This window comes from Dasypus novemcinctus, chromosome 17, assembly GCF_030445035.2.
Source record: "Dasypus novemcinctus isolate mDasNov1 chromosome 17, mDasNov1.1.hap2, whole genome shotgun sequence".
In the NCBI taxonomy this organism is placed as follows: Eukaryota; Metazoa; Chordata; class Mammalia; order Cingulata; family Dasypodidae; genus Dasypus; species Dasypus novemcinctus.
In genome coordinates, this window is record NC_080689.1 from 19,937,805 (window position 1) to 19,956,948 (window position 19,144).

General features: G+C 38.9%; 1 protein-coding gene across 1 annotated transcript in view; it reads left to right on the forward strand.

Moving 5' to 3' along the window:
* Positions 1-19,144, forward strand: part of TTC27 (tetratricopeptide repeat domain 27) — a 217,687-nt gene that overhangs the window by 17,446 nt on the left and 181,097 nt on the right. The window contains exons 5-7 of the mRNA XM_004452847.5: positions 673-775; positions 13,718-13,882; positions 16,119-16,252. Coding sequence (XP_004452904.2) covers positions 673-775; positions 13,718-13,882; positions 16,119-16,252 — 402 coding nt within the window. The remainder of the gene's footprint in view (positions 1-672; positions 776-13,717; positions 13,883-16,118; positions 16,253-19,144) is intronic.

Below are 19,144 nucleotides of genomic sequence, written 5' to 3' on the forward strand. Positions count from 1 at the left end.
CATGGGAGGTCCAAGGTTTAAACCCAGAGCCCCCTGACCTGTGTGATGAGCTGGCCCATGCTCAGTGCTGATGCACGCAAGGAGTGCCCTGCCATGCAGGGGTATCCCCTGTATAGGGGAATCCCACGCGCAATGAGTGTGCCCTGTAAGGAGAACCGCCCAGCTCAAAAAAAGTGCAGCCTACTCAGGGTGTCACTGCACACACAGAGAGCTGACACAGCAAGATGATGCAACAAAAAGAGACACAGATTGCCAGTGCCGCTGACAAGAATACAAGCAGACAAAGAAGAACACACAGCGAATGGACACAGAGAGCAGACAGTTGGTTGGGGGGGGGTGGTATGGGGAAGGGGAGAGAAATAAATGAAAAATAAATCTTTAAAAAAAAAAATGACATCAAGAAGCCCAAGTGGCTAAATACAGGCTTTGAGAGAATGGGCGCAAGGTTTTTCTTGGGGAAAATATTCCGGTAAGATATGGTAGTAGTAGTGTGAAAGATACACGTGTATATTCTTTATTACTGAGGCTATAGCAGTGGATGGGTAAGCTTACTGAGGAATAAATTTATTTCATGTGTGTAAAAATAATTGTAAAAGTTAGCTTAACCTTTTTTTTTTTTCCTTTTTCTGAAGCATTCTTTCATTTTGGCTTATGTGGTACTTTATTTTTTAGAGCTTGCCATGGTGGACTTTGAGATATGTTAATATTCATCAGCAGTTGCTTGAGGAACGCTCACCTCAGCTTTTTACTCTTGCCGAATGCTGTATTGATCAAGGTATGTAGCAGATTTGTTTGATATGAGCATGTAATTCCATTCTAATTTCTTGGCTGAGACATTCCTTTTTAGTTTATTCTTTGACTAGTAATAAATAGTGACTTTTTCTTCAGGATTATTCCCTATTCTTTTTCTTCTGGATGTGGGAGGCATTTTTACATTTTGTTTTATTTCACGTAGTAAAATATAATGTACCTACAGAAAAGTGCGTAAATATAAATGAAAAAAACTCCAGATAATTATAAAGTAAACATCCATGTAAATGCCACCCACTGCCTTTGTTGCAGATGCCTCTTATGTTTTCTAGGGAAGCTTTTTTTTTCATTAAAAATTTTTTTATATCATTCATACATGAACATACATAAAAAAGTGCGTAGTAAAAGTTGTGGACTTATAAAACAAACATACATATCATCATGCAGGGCTCCCTACATCACCCCACCACCAACACCCTGCATAGTTGTGCAACTTCTGTTACAAACTATGAAAGAGCATCATCTAATTATTATTACTAACTATAGCCCTTATTTTACATTTGGTATATTTTTCCTAGGGAAGCATTTTAAAAATGAAAAGCTTGGGTACCTCAACAGATGGTTTCCAGGGTCTCTGGGCTTTTGGTATGTTTTCTTGGCAAAAGGACCTGAACAAAAGAAAATAATGAAAACATATTCTCTTGTGTGAAGTTGGATTTGGACACAAATGAATATGGACTTGGAAATGAACTTCAGAGTTATAAAGAGATGGGATTTGACTTAGATTCTAAATGCAATATTCCTTTCACATCCCAACAGCATGAAATGACTATATGGGTGTGTGCATATTTGTCTATTAGGGTGTGAAGTCGTGGTGTAGAATCATTTTGTGTGGAGAAGCAGTCATCTTTACTAGAGATGGCGTGTTCTTGAAGGCATAAAATAACTGATATTTGTGTGTATGTGTTATTGCATAATGCTCTTGTACCTTTCTGAGGTCTGTTTCCTTCAAGGGAGCATCTATATAGTAACAAGTTAGCCAGATTATGGTAGAGAATACTATACTGTGTGCCAGATTACAGTAGAGTACTGTGTGTGCAGTAATATTACCTCAGGTAGGTAGTGGTTTAGTACTTTTTCAATTTTTGTTTGTTTCTAGGACAGAAATAAATATATTAGCATAAACATAATACTAATTTTAAATGAAATGAACATCTGTACATGATTTAAAAAGTAAAAGTAGGAAAGTGGAGGACCCAGGTTCAATCCCTGGGGCCTCCTGGTGAAAAAGAAGGGAAAGCGTGCCTGTGCAGTGAGCCAGTGCCTGTGTGATAAGCTGAGTGCCTGCACGGTGAGCCGAGTGCCCGCATGGTGAGCCAGTGCCCACGTGGCAAGCCGAGTGCCTGCATGGTGAGCCAGTACCTGCTCAAGTGAGTCACGCAGCAAGTTGATGATGCAACAAAGAGATGAAGGGGAGAGTCAAGGTGAATGAAGCGCAGCAGAAACCAGGAACTGAGGTGGCGCAGGTGACAGGGAACCTTTTTTCACATCATGAGGTCCCCAGAATCAAATCCCTGTGAATCGTGGAGGAGAAAAAACAAGAAGAGAAATACATACAGAAATCATACAGCAAATGGACACAGAGAGCAAAAACAGCAGGGTGGGTGGAAAAAAGTAAAAGTAAGGAAAATATTATTTAGTCAGTATAATAAATTCATTTGTGTTGTTTGTACCAGGACAATTTATGTTCTTGCAAGATTTTAGGTAAAGGAAGGTTGTGGCTTGTTAGACCACCTGAGCTTGAACTTTGATCTGGAAAAAAAATTTATTCTGCCTTTGGATTTATACTTGGTAGGTAATAGCAGATTAGTAGTTTTAGTAAATGTAAGGAATTCGTTTTCTTATACAGTGATATTTCTTAAGTGACAGAACTGAAAAATAATTTCTTTTTTTTTTTCTGGGAATGTATTAGATCCTGCAGAAATCTTTGGTTTAATACTTATTAGAGGGAAACGGACTTGGCCCAGTGGTTAGGGTGTCCGTCTACCACATGGGAGGTCCGCGGTTCAAACCCCGGGCCTCCTTGACCCATGTGGAGCTGGCCCATGCGCAGTGCTGATGCGTGCAAGGAGTGCCGTGCCACGCAGGGGTGTCCCCCGCGTAGGGGAGCCCCACGCGCAGGGAGCACACCCCATAAGGAGAGCGGCCCAGCGCAAGAAAGTGCAGCCTGCCCAGGAATGGCGCCGCCCACACTTCCCGTGCCGCTGACGACAACAGAAGCGGGCAAAGAAACAAGACGCAGCAAATAGACACAGAACAGACAAGGGGGTGGAGTTAAATAAATAAATAATCTTAAAAAGTATTTATTAGAATACAAAAGCTTTTTATGAGCAAATTTATCTTACTGAAACGTCTCTATTTTCACTAATACTATAAGCACCTCTCTAGGTTGTGAACTCCTTGAGGGCAGAATTTTTTACTTGTTTCTACTTAACATAATGCCTAGAAAATAGTAGACATTTAGTTACATATTTCTTGAATAATGATATACTGGGTCCTTACTACATGCCAGGCACAATGTTAAGCATTTTATCTTATTTTATTATTTTATTTTATTTTTTTATTAATTTAATTTAGTTTAATTTAATTTAATTTAATTTATTTTTATTTTTGAGAGGTACTGGGGATTGAACCCAGGATCTTGTACACGGGAAGCAGGCACTCAACCAGTGAGCTACATCTGCTTCCCAGTGAGAACTAGTTTTTGTTACTGTTATTTGTTTCTTTTTAGGAGATACTTGGGATTGAACCCGGGACCTTGTACATGGGAAGCAGGTACTTAACCGCTTGAGTTACAATCCACTTCCCAGCATTTTAATTTTATTATCTCATTTAATCTTTACAAGACCCAAAAAGTATAGGTATTGATCTTATCTATACTTTACAGATGAGGAAATTGAGGCACAGAGATGCTGAGTAACTGAAGTTCAATAGTCAAAAGTAGTGGCTTGCATAATACAGGTAGTCTGATTCTAGAAGTCATGCTCTTAACCACTGTGCTATATTCCCTCCTTTAAATGTATTTAAGAAGATTCAGGATTAGAAATTCAGAATTAGATCAGTTCTTAATTTTCAGGGTACTTTGGAATTTCCTGTGGGGCTTTCAGAAATCCTGGTGTCTGGATCTTACCTCCAGATAATTCTAATTTTGTAGACTTGAGTCTATTTTTTCTGATTAGGTTTATAGTCAGTGACATATTTTCTTTTTAGACTATTAAGCTAAACTGAGAATAGTAGAGTTGTTCTATTATTAGTGTAGGAGCTTTTAGCTTTTGGCTTAGTGGTAAGTGAACCCCATAAAATGTGTACAAAATGGTATAAGCAATTTTTAGGGGAGAAGTTGTAGAACTCCCTCTAAGGAAGCAGTGTTGATATCTGGGAATATTTTGTCCTCCATTTTGATAGCAGTATTTATCTGCATTAACTTCTATACAGGGTTTTCCAAAAAAGTGAAATATAATAAAAGTAATGAGAAAATTGAGCCTATGCAGGGACTATATAGGACTTTGATTCTGCTCATTATAGTATGGCTTAGGTATAGAGTTCTCTTCAAAATAAAATATGGGGAAAAAGATATGGCTCAAGCAGTTGGGCTCCCGTCTACCATATAGGTCCAGGGTTTGATGCCCAGGGCCTCCTGGTGAGGGCAGGCTGGTTCACACAGCAAGCTGGCCCACACAGAGTGCCGGCCCATGTGGGAATGCTGCCCCGTGAGGGAATGCTGCCCTGTGCGGGAGTGCCACCCCATGCAGGAATGCCGCCCTGTGCAGGAGTGCTGGCCGATGCAGAGAGCTGACACGCAAAGTGACGCAACAAGAGAGACACAGAGGAAGAGAAAATAAGAAGACGTAGCAGACAGGGAGATGAGGTGGCGCAAGAGAGTGATTGCTTTTCACCTACTCCAGAATGTCCCAGGATTGGTTCCTGAAGCTGCTTAATGAGAATACAAGCAGACACAGTAGAACATGCAGCAAATAGACACAGAGGGCAGACAATGGGGTGGGGAAATAAATAAATAAATCTTAAAAAAAAATAATATGAAGCAGAACTTGGATTCCAGTGATGGCCCATTTTGTGGACACATTTTATTTTTATAACATGAAAAATGTGTGGATGAAATGAAGTCTTTCCCATATATATTATCATAGATTTTTGAAATGAAGCATGCTATATTCTGTAAACAAATTTAGTGTATGGGAGAAAAATGAATGGCTATAAGATTCTAATTCATGATATTGGATAAAGTTTTGAAAGCCAGGAGTTAGCTGAAGGTATTGATAGTAATGGGCTAAAGGACAATCAAAAAAAGTGGAAGACTATGGCATTGTATTCAGCCCATATATTTATTTTTAGCCCAATATTTAATTTTGTAAAAAGGTAATTACAGGGAAGCGGTTGTGGCTCAACTGATAGAGCATCTGCCTACCATATTGATGGTCCAGGGTTTGGTACCCAGGGCCTCCTGACTTGTGTAGTGAGGTGGCCTGCATGCAGTGCTGCTGTGCGCAAGGAGTGCTGTGCCATGCTGGGGTGTCTCCCATGTAGGGGTGCCCTATGTGCAAGGAGAACACCCTGCAATGAGAGCCGCCTTGTGCAAAAAAAGCTCAGCCCGCCCAGGAGTGGCACGGCACACATGGAGAGCTGACACAGCAAGATGACGCAACAAAAAACAACAACATAGTTTCCCAGTGCCGCATTGACAAGAGTGCAGGCGGACACAGAAGACACACAGTGAATGAACACAGAGAGCAGACAACGAGGTAGGGGGAAAGGGGAGAGAAATAAATAAATCTTAAAAAAAGAAAAGGTAATTATATTATACTGCATATATAGTTAGCTATGCTTCATTATACTTTTATGGAAAATTGATCAATGAGCAAGAGCAACAACATGATGATTCAGACTGATAATTCAGAGCAAATTTTCAAGGGTTACACCAGGTTTACTTAAAGCTCATTGACTTTTTTTTGTGTGCTGTTTATCTATGTAGTGCACTCGAGGAAGTTCTGAAACTGCTTTGTATCTGCTTTGTACTGTTGGTGCCTTCTTGGTATTGTACCCCAAAACTCTGCATAGATTATTTAGTATAATGGTTAAGTTAAAAAATGTTAAAGGAAGATTTTATTAAGAATGTGAATGTTTATTCATTATATTGTTACAATTTAACATTTATTTGTGGCATTTGTGATTGGGTTAATCTGTATAAAAATTGTAATTAGAAAGGTTTATATTTCATCTTAATTATTTTGATGTTGTAAATTTACTCTTTATTTTTAAATTATCTTCTTCATAGACTCTTTATTTGTTTATATATTTATTTATTTCTCTACCCTCCCCATCAGTTGTCTGCTCTCTGTGTCCATTCGCTGTGTGTTCTTCTGTGACTGCTTCTATCCTTACCAGTGGCACCAGGAATCTGTGTTTCTTTTTGTTGCGTCATCTTGCCGTGTCAGCTCTCCGGGTGTGCGGCACCATTCTTGGACAGGCTGCACTTTGTTTTGTGCTGGGCAGCTCTCCTTACAGGGCGCACTTCTTGCGCTTGGGGCTTACCTATGCAGGGGACACCCCTGTGTGGCACGGCACTCCTTGAGCGCATCAGCACTGCGCATGGGCCAGCTCCACATGGGTCAAGGAGGCCTGGGGTTTGAACTGCAGACCTCCCATGTGATAGGCGGATGCCCTATCCATTGGACCAAGTCTGCTTCCCTAAACATACTCTTTAAAAGATGTATAATTTGAATGTTTATGGCACCTGACCTGTAAAAAAAAAAAAAAAAAACTACCAAAAAACCCAACAAAGAAACCTGAAAGTTTTTTCTTGTTAAGAAAATAAGTTTTCATGCATTTGTTATAAGGAAAATCCCATTTCTTTCTATTATCCCGTATTATAAATATTCATTTATGGTTACTTTATTTTTAAACCACATTTCAGTGACTAATGTTCCATAGTGAAGACTCATAATTTTTAAGAGAATAAGAAAAATACCTTCCTTATGTACTATTTTATAAGTTAGGAAATTTTTAGAGAGAATTCTATTGACAACAGAAAGAGTTAACTAAATATCTGGAAAATATGACTCTAGGTGACTCATTCCCCAAGTGGTCTCAGTTCTTTTTTGCAGTATAGTTCAGCAAATCCATTTGTTTTGACTTGCAACTAATAAATTTTTATGTTGCTGTTCTAGGCTAATCAATGACATTTTTCATTTTATCCAGTCATAAATTGGTCCGTTTTGGCTATGTTTAAATAGGTCTGCAGATAGTCCTAAACTATAACATTTGATAATAAACACTTTTATTTTAAAAACGTTTTGTCTTGGGATTTGACCCAAATGTAGACCAAGCAGTCAGTTATAGCTGAAATACTGTTCACTGTCCAGAGAAGGATATTATATTTGAAAAGTTGCTCTTGAAGAATCATCAAAAAGCTTGCAGGATTTTTTTTTTCAGTCTATGAAATATAAGCAGAGGATTTTATGAACAACTATGACTGTTTTTTTCCCCAGGAATGTTATATCAGTAGATTATATTGGAATAGAGTCCATCACAATGGCAATTTGCTGGATTGATCACCTCTTATGAAAGGAGTAGGTTAGAATCTCAAAAAGTATCTTCCTCACCAAGATCTAAGGTATTCTTTTGGATGTCACACTAAATGAAACCATGATTCGCTAAAGACTTACTTAAGTGCGCAATACCATGTATTATGGGATGTGATATTGAAAACATGTTCCGTATAATGCATGAGTTGTCGTATTATGATTTAGCTAAGAGAAAACGGGTTAAAATGCTTTGGCAGAGAGTTCTGTTGTGACATCTGGAGGCAGTGCTGGTGACTCTAGCATTAGATTGTTTCCATGTTGAAAGAGTCAGTCAGGAGATTAGTCTTTTAGTGACTAATGTATAGATTAATTTCTTTCATAAATTTGATACCTTGGAGTGAAAGTTATTAAATGTATTAAATATTATCTGTAATTATAATTACCCATAGGGATTTCATTTTATCATAGCATTAAAATAACCTCGTAAGAAGAGATTTTGGTTTTAACATCTTTCAAATGTGCTGGTTGACGTTTTGATCCAGAATGTCTCTATGTCTTCTGTGGAGAACCTATTGATTTATTAATATAATAAACATACATCTATTGGGTCCAAGTGTTTCTTTTTTAAATCTTGAGTCATCCCAAGTTCAAAATTTCTTGTTCACAGTTGACTCGTTTTCCATCATTCTGCATCTCTAGCCAGTTCTTAAATCTTATCAGTTCTTCCCAAAGGGTCACATATCTATCCCTTTTTCTACCCCCACAACTCTTGTCCTAATCCATATCTGAAATAGTTTGGAAAGACCCTTTAGAGATCATCTGGTCCAGCTGCCTCTTTTATAGAGAACTGAGACTCAGAGAAGGTATCCGGGCAATCCTGCTCACTTTCTTTCCATTACATTTCTCCAAGTTGGTCATTGGGCCAGAATTTTAGTAATTAGTAATGATGATGCCATTAACACTTGTGTAGTGCTTGCTTCTACCAGGTACTGTTCTACCTCATTTTTGCCTTAAAATAGTTTGGTGAGATAGAGCTGAGGACTTGACACAGTGGATACAGTGTGCTATTTTGGTAACATCTTTTTCGAGGTGTACTTAACCCTACAGTAACTCTCATAATTAAAGAGTATAATTTGGTGACTTTTTAACATATGTATACTCATAAAATCTTCACCACAATTGACAATTAACAGGACACGGCCTTGTAAAACCTGGCTTTCAGATCCTGTTCTGTCACTGGCTCCCTGTGGGTCTTCAAGGTTTCCTCTCATGAAAAATGGTCTTTGAAACCTTTCCAGGTTTAAAAGAATGCAATTCTTTGTGGTCCAGTTCCCTACCAAAAGCAGTACAAATGCAGGACTCTCTTGGAAGATTGTGACCAAAAAAGTTATTTCCCCCCCTTTTTTTTTTTTTTTAAAGATTTATTTATTTATTTAATTTCTCCCCCTCCCCTGGTTGTCTGTTCTTGGTGTCTATTCGCTGCGTCTTGTTTCTTTGTCCGCTTCTGTTGTTGTCAGCGGCACGGGAAGCGTGGGCGGCGCCATTCCTGAGCAGGCTGCTCTTTCTTTTCACGCTGGGCGGCTTTCCTCACGGGCGCACTCCTTGCGCGTGGGGCTCCCCCACGCGGGGGACACCCTTTCGTGGCACGGCACTCCTTGCGCGCATCAGCACTGCGCATGGCCAGCTCCACACAGGTCAAGGAGGCCCGGGGTTTGAACCGCGGACCTCCCATATGGTAGACGGACGCCCTAACCACTGGGCCAAAGTCTGTTTCCCATATTTCCCCTTTTCTTGGGCACTTTCAGAGATTACTTTGAGAGAGCACCCATTCTGTTGTTAATGACCATAGTTTCTCTAAAATGCTTCCTTTTATTAATTAAAAAAAATCTGTCATCTGTCACAGCTGTTATTTGCTAGGTGCTACAGCTGCACTGTCCGAAACTGTAGCCACTACCCAAATTGTCATTGTCATTCATTCTATTAAATAAATGCAAATCATTTATATTAAATTAAAAATTTACTTCCTCAGTTTCATTCACTAGCCACATTCAGGCACTCAGAAACCTCATGTGGCTTGTGGCTCTCATTTTGGACAGTGCAGCTAAAGAATCCTTACATTTTCGTACAAAGTTCTATGGGATAGCACTGCCGTTGAGCAACAGGGAATGACAGGATAGGTCCATCCTCTCTGTGTGGCCAGCCCTCAAATTGCTTGAGGCTGCTATCATGTCTGCTGCCTGTCAGAAGGGTTCTAGTGACTTGCAGGCCCTTTCCTGGCCATGATTCCTTCTCCCTGTACAGTAGTCTTGGACTAATTTTCCAAGTGGCAGTTTCATCATGCCTTTTTTTTTTTTTTTGATAAGGTCAATTTTTAATTATTTCCAGGTTTATCTTTGACTTTCTATTTCCTGCTCAATGGATATTTAACTTAAAAAAAACAAACAAACATTTTTAAAGTGCTTGCTGTCTTCCAGACACTGCTAAGTGCTATAGATACCAGTGAATTTAGCGGGAGAGATTGGAAAAAACAACAACGAAGGTATAAAGTGTAAAAAATGAAGAAGAGGGTGTGATTCATCTAAACTTTAGAGGTTCAGAGAATGCTTCACAAAGTAGGTGATGCTGGAACTGAATTTTAGAGAATGAGTAGAACCCTATTAGGTAGAAAAGTTTGTAAAGAGTGGATAATATATTGAGAAAGAGGCAAAGACTTGAAACAACTTTGTATATTTTGGTGAATTCCAGTGTTTTGGAATGACTGGGGCAAAGTGTGCTGGGGGTGTGATAGGTGATAAAGTTGATCAGGTAGGCAGGAATTGGATCTTTAAGGACAATGGATTTCCACCTTGCTGTTCACAGCCATTTTAAAATATTTGCTCACCCAGGCTATATATTGAGCACCAACTATATACCAAATACTACAAATTGAGTAGTGAATGAGAACATGTGGATCCCTCTTTTGTGACCTTTACAATCTAGAGGTGAAGTTATAGTCCATTTCTACCCATCTTTCAAGGCCCAGCATTTCTAAAAAGGTTTGTTAGACCATTCCAGCCTTATGCATTTACTGCTTTGGTAATTAAGGTTGATGTTACCAGTTTGATATTAGTATGGACTCATGGATTTGTTTTGTTTGGTAGGTTATAATCTGTTACTCTCATTACTTTGCAACTCAGATTATCCCAGATTTGGCTAGTGGGAGCCTATTCATACTGATACTGCCTTCTATGTCCCCCCGCATTTAAAAAAAAAATTTTATTCGCACACCATACAATCCATCCAAAGTGTACAATTAGTGGAAGACCTCGACAGACCAATTACAAGTAAAGAGGTTGGATCAGTTATCAAAAACGTGCCAACAAAGTAAAGCCCTGGATCAAATGGCTTCACAGGTGAATTCTACCAATCATTTCAAAAAGAATTAATACCAATCCTCACATTCTTCCAAAAAATTGAAGAGGAGGGAACACTACCTAACTCACTCTATGAGGCCAACATCACCCTAATACCAAAGCCAGATAAAAATGCTACAAGAAAAGAATATTTCAGACCAATTTCTCCTTTGAAGATAGTTGCAGAATCCTCAACAAAATACTTACAAATAGAATCCAGCAGCATGTTTGAAGTGTTATACACCATGATCAAATGGATTTTATCTGAGGTATGCATGGGTGATTCAAAATAAAATCAATTAATATAATGCATTACATTAACAAAAGGAAGGGGAAAAATCACATGATCATCTTGAGTAATGCAGAAAAGGCATTGGGGGAAGTGTCTACCTACCACATGGGAGGTCCATGGTTCAAACCCTGGGCCTCCTTGACCCGTGTGCAGCTGGCCCATGTGCAGTGTTGATGTGCGCAAGGAGTGCCGTGCCACGCAGGGGTGTCCCCCGCATAGGGGAGCCCTAAGTGCAAGGAGTGCGCCCTGTAAGGAGAGCCACCCGGCACGAAAGAAAGTGCAGCCTGCCCAAGAATGGCACTGCACACATGGAGAGCTGACACAGCAAGATGACACAACAAAAAGAAACACAGATTCCCGGTGCCGCTGATAAGGATAGAAGCAGTCTCAGAAGAACACACAGCGAATGGACACAGAGAGCAGACAACTGGGGGCAGGGGGGAGAGAGAAAAAAAAAAAGAAAAGGCATTGGCAAAAGCCAGCATTCTTTCTTGATAAAAGCACTTTGAAAAATAGGAATATCATCTCAACATGATAAAAGGCATATAGGAAAAATCCACAGCTAACATCATACTCAGTGGTGAAAGACTGACAGCCTGGAAACAAGACAAGGATGCCCACATTGTTACTCAATACTGTGCTAGAAGTTCTAGATAGAACAGTTAGGCAAGAAAAAGAAATAAAAGGCACCCAAAAGGAAGAAGTAAAACTTTCACTATTTGCAGATGTCATGATACTATATATAAAAGTCCCCAAAAATCTACAACAAAGCTACTAGAGCTAATAAATGAGTCCTCGATGTGGCAGGATACAAAATCAACATGCAAAAATCAGTAGTGTTTCTGTACACTAGTTATAAGCAATCTGAGGAAGAAATCAAGAAAACAAATTCCATTTACAATAGAACTAAAAATCAAATATCTAGGAATAAATTTAACCAAGGATATAAAGACCTGTACACAGAAAACTAAAAACATTGCTAAAAGAAATAAAAGAAAACCTAAATAAATGGAGGGATGTTCTGTGTTCATGGATTAGAAGCCTACATATCGTTAAGATGTGAGTTCTACCCAAAATAATTTATTATTCACACTTGCCAGAAGTTTGAAGCAACCTCAGTGTCCATCAACTGCTGAATTTGTAAGCAAAATGTGGTATATACATAAAATGAAATAATAGTCACTGCAACGAGGAATGAGGTCCTGCTGCATGCAACAACATGGATGAACCTTGACACTATGTTGAGTGAAATAAGCCAGACACAAAAGGACAAATACTGTATGATTTCACTGATATGAACTAATTATATGCAAACTCATAGTGTTAGAATCTAGAGTATAGGTTACCAGGAGATAGATTGGAGTTAGAGAATGGGGAGTTGATGCTTAACTTGTACAGAATTTCTATTTAGGTTGATAGTAAAGGTTTGGAAATGGATGGTGGTAGTGGTAGCACATCATTGGGAGTGTAATAAACAGCACTAAACTATAGAAGTGAATGTGGTTAAAAGAGGAAACTTAAGGATGTATATATTATTAGAATAAAAAACATATAAAACAGGACTGTACCACACAGTGATCCCTGCTGTAGACAGTGAACTACAGTTAATAGTACAAGTATAAGAATGCTCTTTCATGAATTATAACAAATATGTGATACTAATACAATGTGTTAATAATAGGGTTGTATATGGGAAACAATGTACCTAGTATAAATTATGGAATAAATAATATGATTTTAATAATCTTACATCAGTTGTAGCAAAGGTAACTACTGTTACAAAAAGTTCAGTTATTAAAAAGTGCTGTCATCAAATGTTTCCCACCAGTGCAAGGTGGCCTGGTATTTTATGCATGATTGTTTTGTAAACCCACAACTTCTCTAATTAAAAAAAAAAAAAAAATTGATGGTCTTCCTTATACCTTTATGAGCCTATTGCTGTTTTAACAAGTCAGCCTAAATGAAGAAATGACCTTTCTCTGACATTTGCAAAAGACATTTTTAAAAAATTTAAGCTGAGCTTCACACCTCTTGATACGTGTTTGAATTCCAGATCTCCAGGAAAGTTTTCTTTTCTGTCATTGACAACAAGCAAAATTGTGTTATTTGTGCTTAGATTTTAGGAAGTTATATTTCTGAGAGTAATGGCTAGTAATGGCTAGATAGGAATAATGGCAGACAAAAGGAAAAGGAAAAAAAATTTCACTAAGGACATTGAATATTATTGGCTCCAACTTTAGTTGAGTTTAGTTTGCATGGGGAATTTTCATTGAAGAATTTTCACAGTGAGAAATTCATGTTTGTGTTCTTATCTGCCTTTTGATGTTCTTTTGGGGTGAGGCATGTACATTTAGCTTATTCTTTTTATTTGAGTCCAGAGAATCTCTTGAAGGGCTGACAGTTTATATAAAAACACTACCTTTCTTTTTTGAGACTCATTTTAATTTGAATTCATGGTAAGACAAATGCATTTTTCATATATTCCTTAGCTATAGGTGTTTTTGCCTAAGACCTATTATATACATATTATTAGATATGTGTTCCTCACTGTCTAGATTTAAAATTCTTGCAGGGACCTGTGCAATAGATACTTTACATATTAGGCACTCAACATTTTCCCATTAAGAATATATCTTTATTCTCATCACAGTTTTTAATGTTTCATCTTTTTTTTTTTGCAGTGATGAAACTAGAGAATCTGTTTGTAGATGACTCAAGTCGCTATCTGGCTATTCAATTCCATCTGGAATGTGCATATATATATTTGTATTATTATGAGTATCATAAAGCAAAAGATCAGTTCAATGTTGCTAAAGACATTGGCAAATTACAAATTGACTTGACAGGTAAGACTTTTTAGCTTGGATTATTTATTTTCTTTTTATAATAAAACCAATATACATATTAGCAATTTGGTTGTCTTTTTTAAGACAGTATTTGTTGTGCTATGTCTGATTCTTTGCTTTGTAAGAATAGGTTTTAAAGGTTTTATTTAAAAATTCATTGTTTTAAAACACATTTGAAGTTATACCTTTCTTTATTCCTGGAGAGTCATCTTTACTGTTTTAATATAGTTAGATACATTAATGATATATAACAGCCAAGCAGCACACAAATGAACTTTTGACCATTTGTTTCTGGGTGAGGGCCTCCTCAAAATTTTAGTTTGGTGTCTCTGCAGTGTCTTGTAAAGATATTGCTTCCCTCTTGCTTTTTTTTTGTATTCCATTTTGTATTCCGTAAGGGCAGACATTTTGAATGTTTTGTTTACTTAATGTTTCTTCAGTGCTTTAGAACACTGTCTGGCATATAGCAGGCATTCAACTCAATGTGTGAATTTTGTAATGTTGGGAACTTATTTGTCCTTTCTGGGCTAGGACTAGGTGACCTCTAAGACTGGTCATGACTTCAAAGTTCTGTGCATCTTATTGAGCTAGTGCTATTAATAACATCTTTCAGATGTATTATGAATAAATATGGTTTTGTGGACTGCTCTGGGATCTTAGCCACCTTTTATTACATTGTGTGGAGAAAATTATTTAATATCCAGCTTATAACTTTTGGAACAATATCCATGTTTAAGTTGGAGTGTTGTCTGTATTTGAAAATATAGTTACACATAATATAACTTGTGAGGTTAGTTTCAGAAATCATGTTTTGAAATATTTTGTTCATGGGAGCCTTTTTTAGGAGGTACTGGAGAATGAACCCAGGACCTCATACGTGGGAAGCAGGTGCTTGACCACTATGCTACATCTGCTCCCCAGTGAGAGACTTTTTTGCTACTGCTTTAAAAAACTTAATGGCACAGTACTCTGTATATTCACCTTTAACTGTTGGTGTCTTTATTAGCAAGTTCATGATTTTTTTTTTACCAAGTTAAGAATGAAGAACTTGAAATTAAAATTATAAATGTGGTGCTCATAAATAGAAAATAAGAACCAGATTATTATATTTTTCCATTCAACTGTAGCCTTACTATAAAAAAAGCAAACTGTTAAACCATCTCAGTAGCTATTTTTAACATAACATGTTTAAAAGGTTGATACATAATTTAGAGCCAGACTTGCCATGGGATAAAATCCAGACTTCTTAGACTGACATTCAGGAGTTTTTGGAATCTGACCCTTGCCAAAGAATGGATGTTAGAACTCTAAAGGGGTTTGAAAACAGCTAGCTATTCTGCAGCAAGGTATTTCAAATGCGTGATGAAAAAATTTTGTATCTCTTGAAGCTGGATGGTGTAATAGAAAGACAGACTGGGTTTTAGAACCTGAAGACCCCGGCTTTAAGCTCTGGCTGTGATTCTGATCTTGAACAAGTGATTGTATTTCAGCGCTTGTTTCTTTATCGAGTATGTGGGAATGATAATATTTCTTTTTCTTATGAAACTTAATGAGTTATTCTTTCTGAGGAGGTAGTTAGATGCAAAAGTGAGTACACGGAATCTAGTGGCAGAAATTCTGGGTTTGTGTTCTCCTGGTGCCACAGCTTATTGGCTTTATCTTACATCATTTTGGGAAGTGGACTTGGCCCAATGGATAGGGTGTCCTCCTACCACATGGGAGGTACACGGTTCAAACCCCAGACCTCCTTGACCCTTGTGGAGCTGGCCCATGCCAGTGCCGATGCGTACAAGGAGTGCTGTGCCACGCAGGGGTGTCCCCCGTGTTGGGGAACCCCATGTTCACGGAGTGCGCCCGGTATGGAGAACTGCCCAGTGCGAAAGAAAGTGCAGCCTGCCCAAGAATGGCACCGCACAGATGGAGAGCTGACGCAACAAGATGACGCAACAGCTTCTGATAAGAATAGAAGTGGTCCCGGAAGAACACACAGCAAAAGGACAGAGAGAGCAGACAACTGGGGGGAGAGGGGGAAGGGGAGAGAAATAAATGAAAAATAAAATCTTAAAAAAAAAATCTTGTCATTTTAACATCACTGGACCTCAGGTTTCTCTTATGTGAAATGGGAAGATACTTTATAAACTCTAAGCACTATAAAAATACTACTGTTTATGATTGTACTGTAGATCTGATTGGCAAATTAGAAGATAGAAATTTATAATTATATATATATTTTTAGGTGCTTTGGGAAAAAGGACACGATTTCAGGAAAATTATGTAGCTCAGCTTATTCTGGATGTAAGAAGGGAGAAGGATATCTTTTCAAATTATGAATTAAGTCCAGCACCCACTCCTCAGGAACATTTAACCAAGGTAAGTAGGATTGTAAGCTATTTCATTAAATTATCATCCAAGTCTAATAGTTTCAACAATAGTAGAATACTGTAGAAACACTGAATGTGGTGGGAAGCAGCTTCATTTTGTTCCTTCTTGACATTTTTCAAGGTTACTTGGATAGGTGAGGTGTGTGGCATGGAAACACAAGGGGCCAGTGTTTAAGCCTTTTGTTTAACCCTTAAGTGGAGATAAAATGGTGTTTTTCTTGTAGAACTCAATAAGTATGAATTAATACGGTCAGTTATATATTACGTTTCTTAAAGAAATACTAAAGGTGGTCTGAGTAGAGATTAATTTTTAATCTAATTGCTACTGTATTTGCTGAGTTACTTTGCCTTCTGTGGATATTTTGGAACATTAAGAAAGTTGAAATTACTTTGGCTTCTTCTAAATAAACAGGTAATTAGAATTTCTTGTTACTGGTTTTATGATGTACCTTTGTTACTCTGTCATCTAATGGGCTGGTTGCTACCTTAGAAGGTTTTCTTGACCTAACTGATGAATTCCATTCTTGTAGCTTGAATCTCTGACTCTTGGTCAGTTTACCTCTGTAGAGGCCTTTGCAGTTGCTTCCCTGGGAGGCCATTGGCATTTATTTTCTCTTCTCTCAGAAATAGAAACCAACCTTTTTGGTTTTCTTGTGGTTGATTTTACTGTCCTTGAAGCCTTCGCTTCGTTGCAAGGCCTGCAAGCAGATTTTCCTTGGTTACATTGAACATTAAAATTCAGTTCCCTTCTGAGGGTAACACCAAGGGTAGGGGTTTGAAGTGGGTAAGAAGAGTAGCAGCAGTCAGGAAGCCACATGAAGGGCTGTGATGAGCTAGTGTAAATCTCTTGGGCTGTTGGCTTTTGTGATAGCTTCAGTAAAGAACTGCTATTGAATCTGAGAGCAGAATGAAGGGAGGGAGGGAAAGATGTAGAAACTCAGGGTTAGGACTCCCTAGGGTGCAGCCTGTAGGGATGAGGTGAGGAGGTGAGTCATGCTGACTGTATACCCAGCCCTGGTCCTGATGCTGGTCAGGAACTGCTGATAACATGCCTGCTTCCTCTGTGTGTATGGTCTCCTCTTTCTTTAGCTTTTTAATGTGACTCAACCCCCTCCCACAGCCTTGGATTAACTGTCATAGGCCTGGTTTTTTTTTTAAAGAGTTATTTGTTTGTTTATTTCTCTCCCCTTCCCCCCCCCCCACCCCGGTTGTCTGTTTTCTGTGTCTATTTGTTCTACGGACACCCTAATCACTGGGCCAAGTCCGCCGCCTGGTTTTTAAGCTATAGCACAACATCCATGAAACGATTTAATTCTGGAGTCCAAGCATTTTATTCAGTATAATCCATAGTTTACTTTTTATTTTTTTCTTGTTTAAACTGATGTATATATCTAAAAGTCTGCCATATGGTAATGCATTAATTTATTTTGCCTATTAATAGCTAATATTTGTGAACATTTGCAAAATTAATGGAAATTAATCTAAGAGAAGTTCAACTTTTTGACATCTCAATATCAGTTATTATTAAGAGAGATAGTCAAAATAATTTTGACCAAAATTATGTGAAAAACAAAAATATATGCTTGGTGTTAATATGTCTACATAAATTCAATTTTCATTCAGTTTTAACACTCAGTTGTTTTTTTTTTAAGATTTATTTTATTTATTCTCCTCACTCCCTCAATGTATGCATTTGCTGTGTCTGTTTATTGTGTGCTGGTTTTCTTTTGAGGAGGCACCAGGAACCGAACCTGGGACCTCTGAAGTGGGAGGGAGGCACCTAATCACTTGAGCCACCTCCACTCCCTGCTTTGTTGTGTCGCTCATGTTTTCCTCTTCTTTTATTGCATCATCTCATTGCGTCAGCTTGCCACACCTGTCCATCTTGTCAACTCGCTGTCCTGCTTGTATTTTTTAGGAGGCACTGGGAACCAAACCTGAGGCGGGAGCTCAATTGCTTGAGCCCTGTATGCTTCCCTAACATTTAATTTCTTTTTTAAAGATTTATTTTTATTTATTTCTCTCTTCTCCCCCCACCCACCCGCCCCAGTTTTCTGTTCTCTGTGTCCATTTGCTGTGTGTTCTTCTGTGTCCGCTTCTATTCTTGTCAGCGGCACCAGGAATCTGTGTCTTTTTTTTAAAGATCTATCTATCTATCTATCTGTCTGTCTGTCTGTCTGTCTATCTATCTATTTCTCTCCCCTTCCCTGCCCTGTCCTGCCCTGCCTCCCCCCAGTTGCCTGCTCTCTGTGTCCATTCACTGTGTGTTCTGTGTCCACTTGTATTCTTGTCAGTGGCACCTAGAATCTGTGTCTGTTTTTGTTGCGTCATCTTGCTGTGTCAGCTCTCCATGTGTGGGGCGCCATTCCAGGACAGGCTGCACTTTTTTCACGCTAGGCGACTCTCCTTACAAGGCGCACTCCTTGCGTGTGGGGCTTGCGTGGCATCGCACTCCTTGCATGCATCAGCACTGCGTGTGGGGCAGCTCCACACAGGTCAGGAGGCCCTAGGTTCGAACCTTGGACCTCCCATGTGGTTAGCGGATGCCCTGTCTGTTGGGCCAAATCTGCTTCCCTGTATCTCTTTTTGTTGCTTCATCTTGCTGCGTCACTCTCCGTGTGTATGGCCGCCACTCCTGGGCAGGCTGAACTTTCTTTTGTGCTGGGCGGCTCTCCTTATGGGGTGCACTTCTTGCACATGGGGCTTCCCTACACGGGGGATACTCCTGTGTGGCATGGCACTCCTTGCGCGCATCAGCACTCCGCATGGACTAGCTCCACATGGGTGAGAACGCCCTGGGTTTGAACCCTGGACCTCTCGTGGTAGGCGGACACTCTATCCGTTGAGCCAAGTCCACTTCCCACATTCAATTTTTAATGTA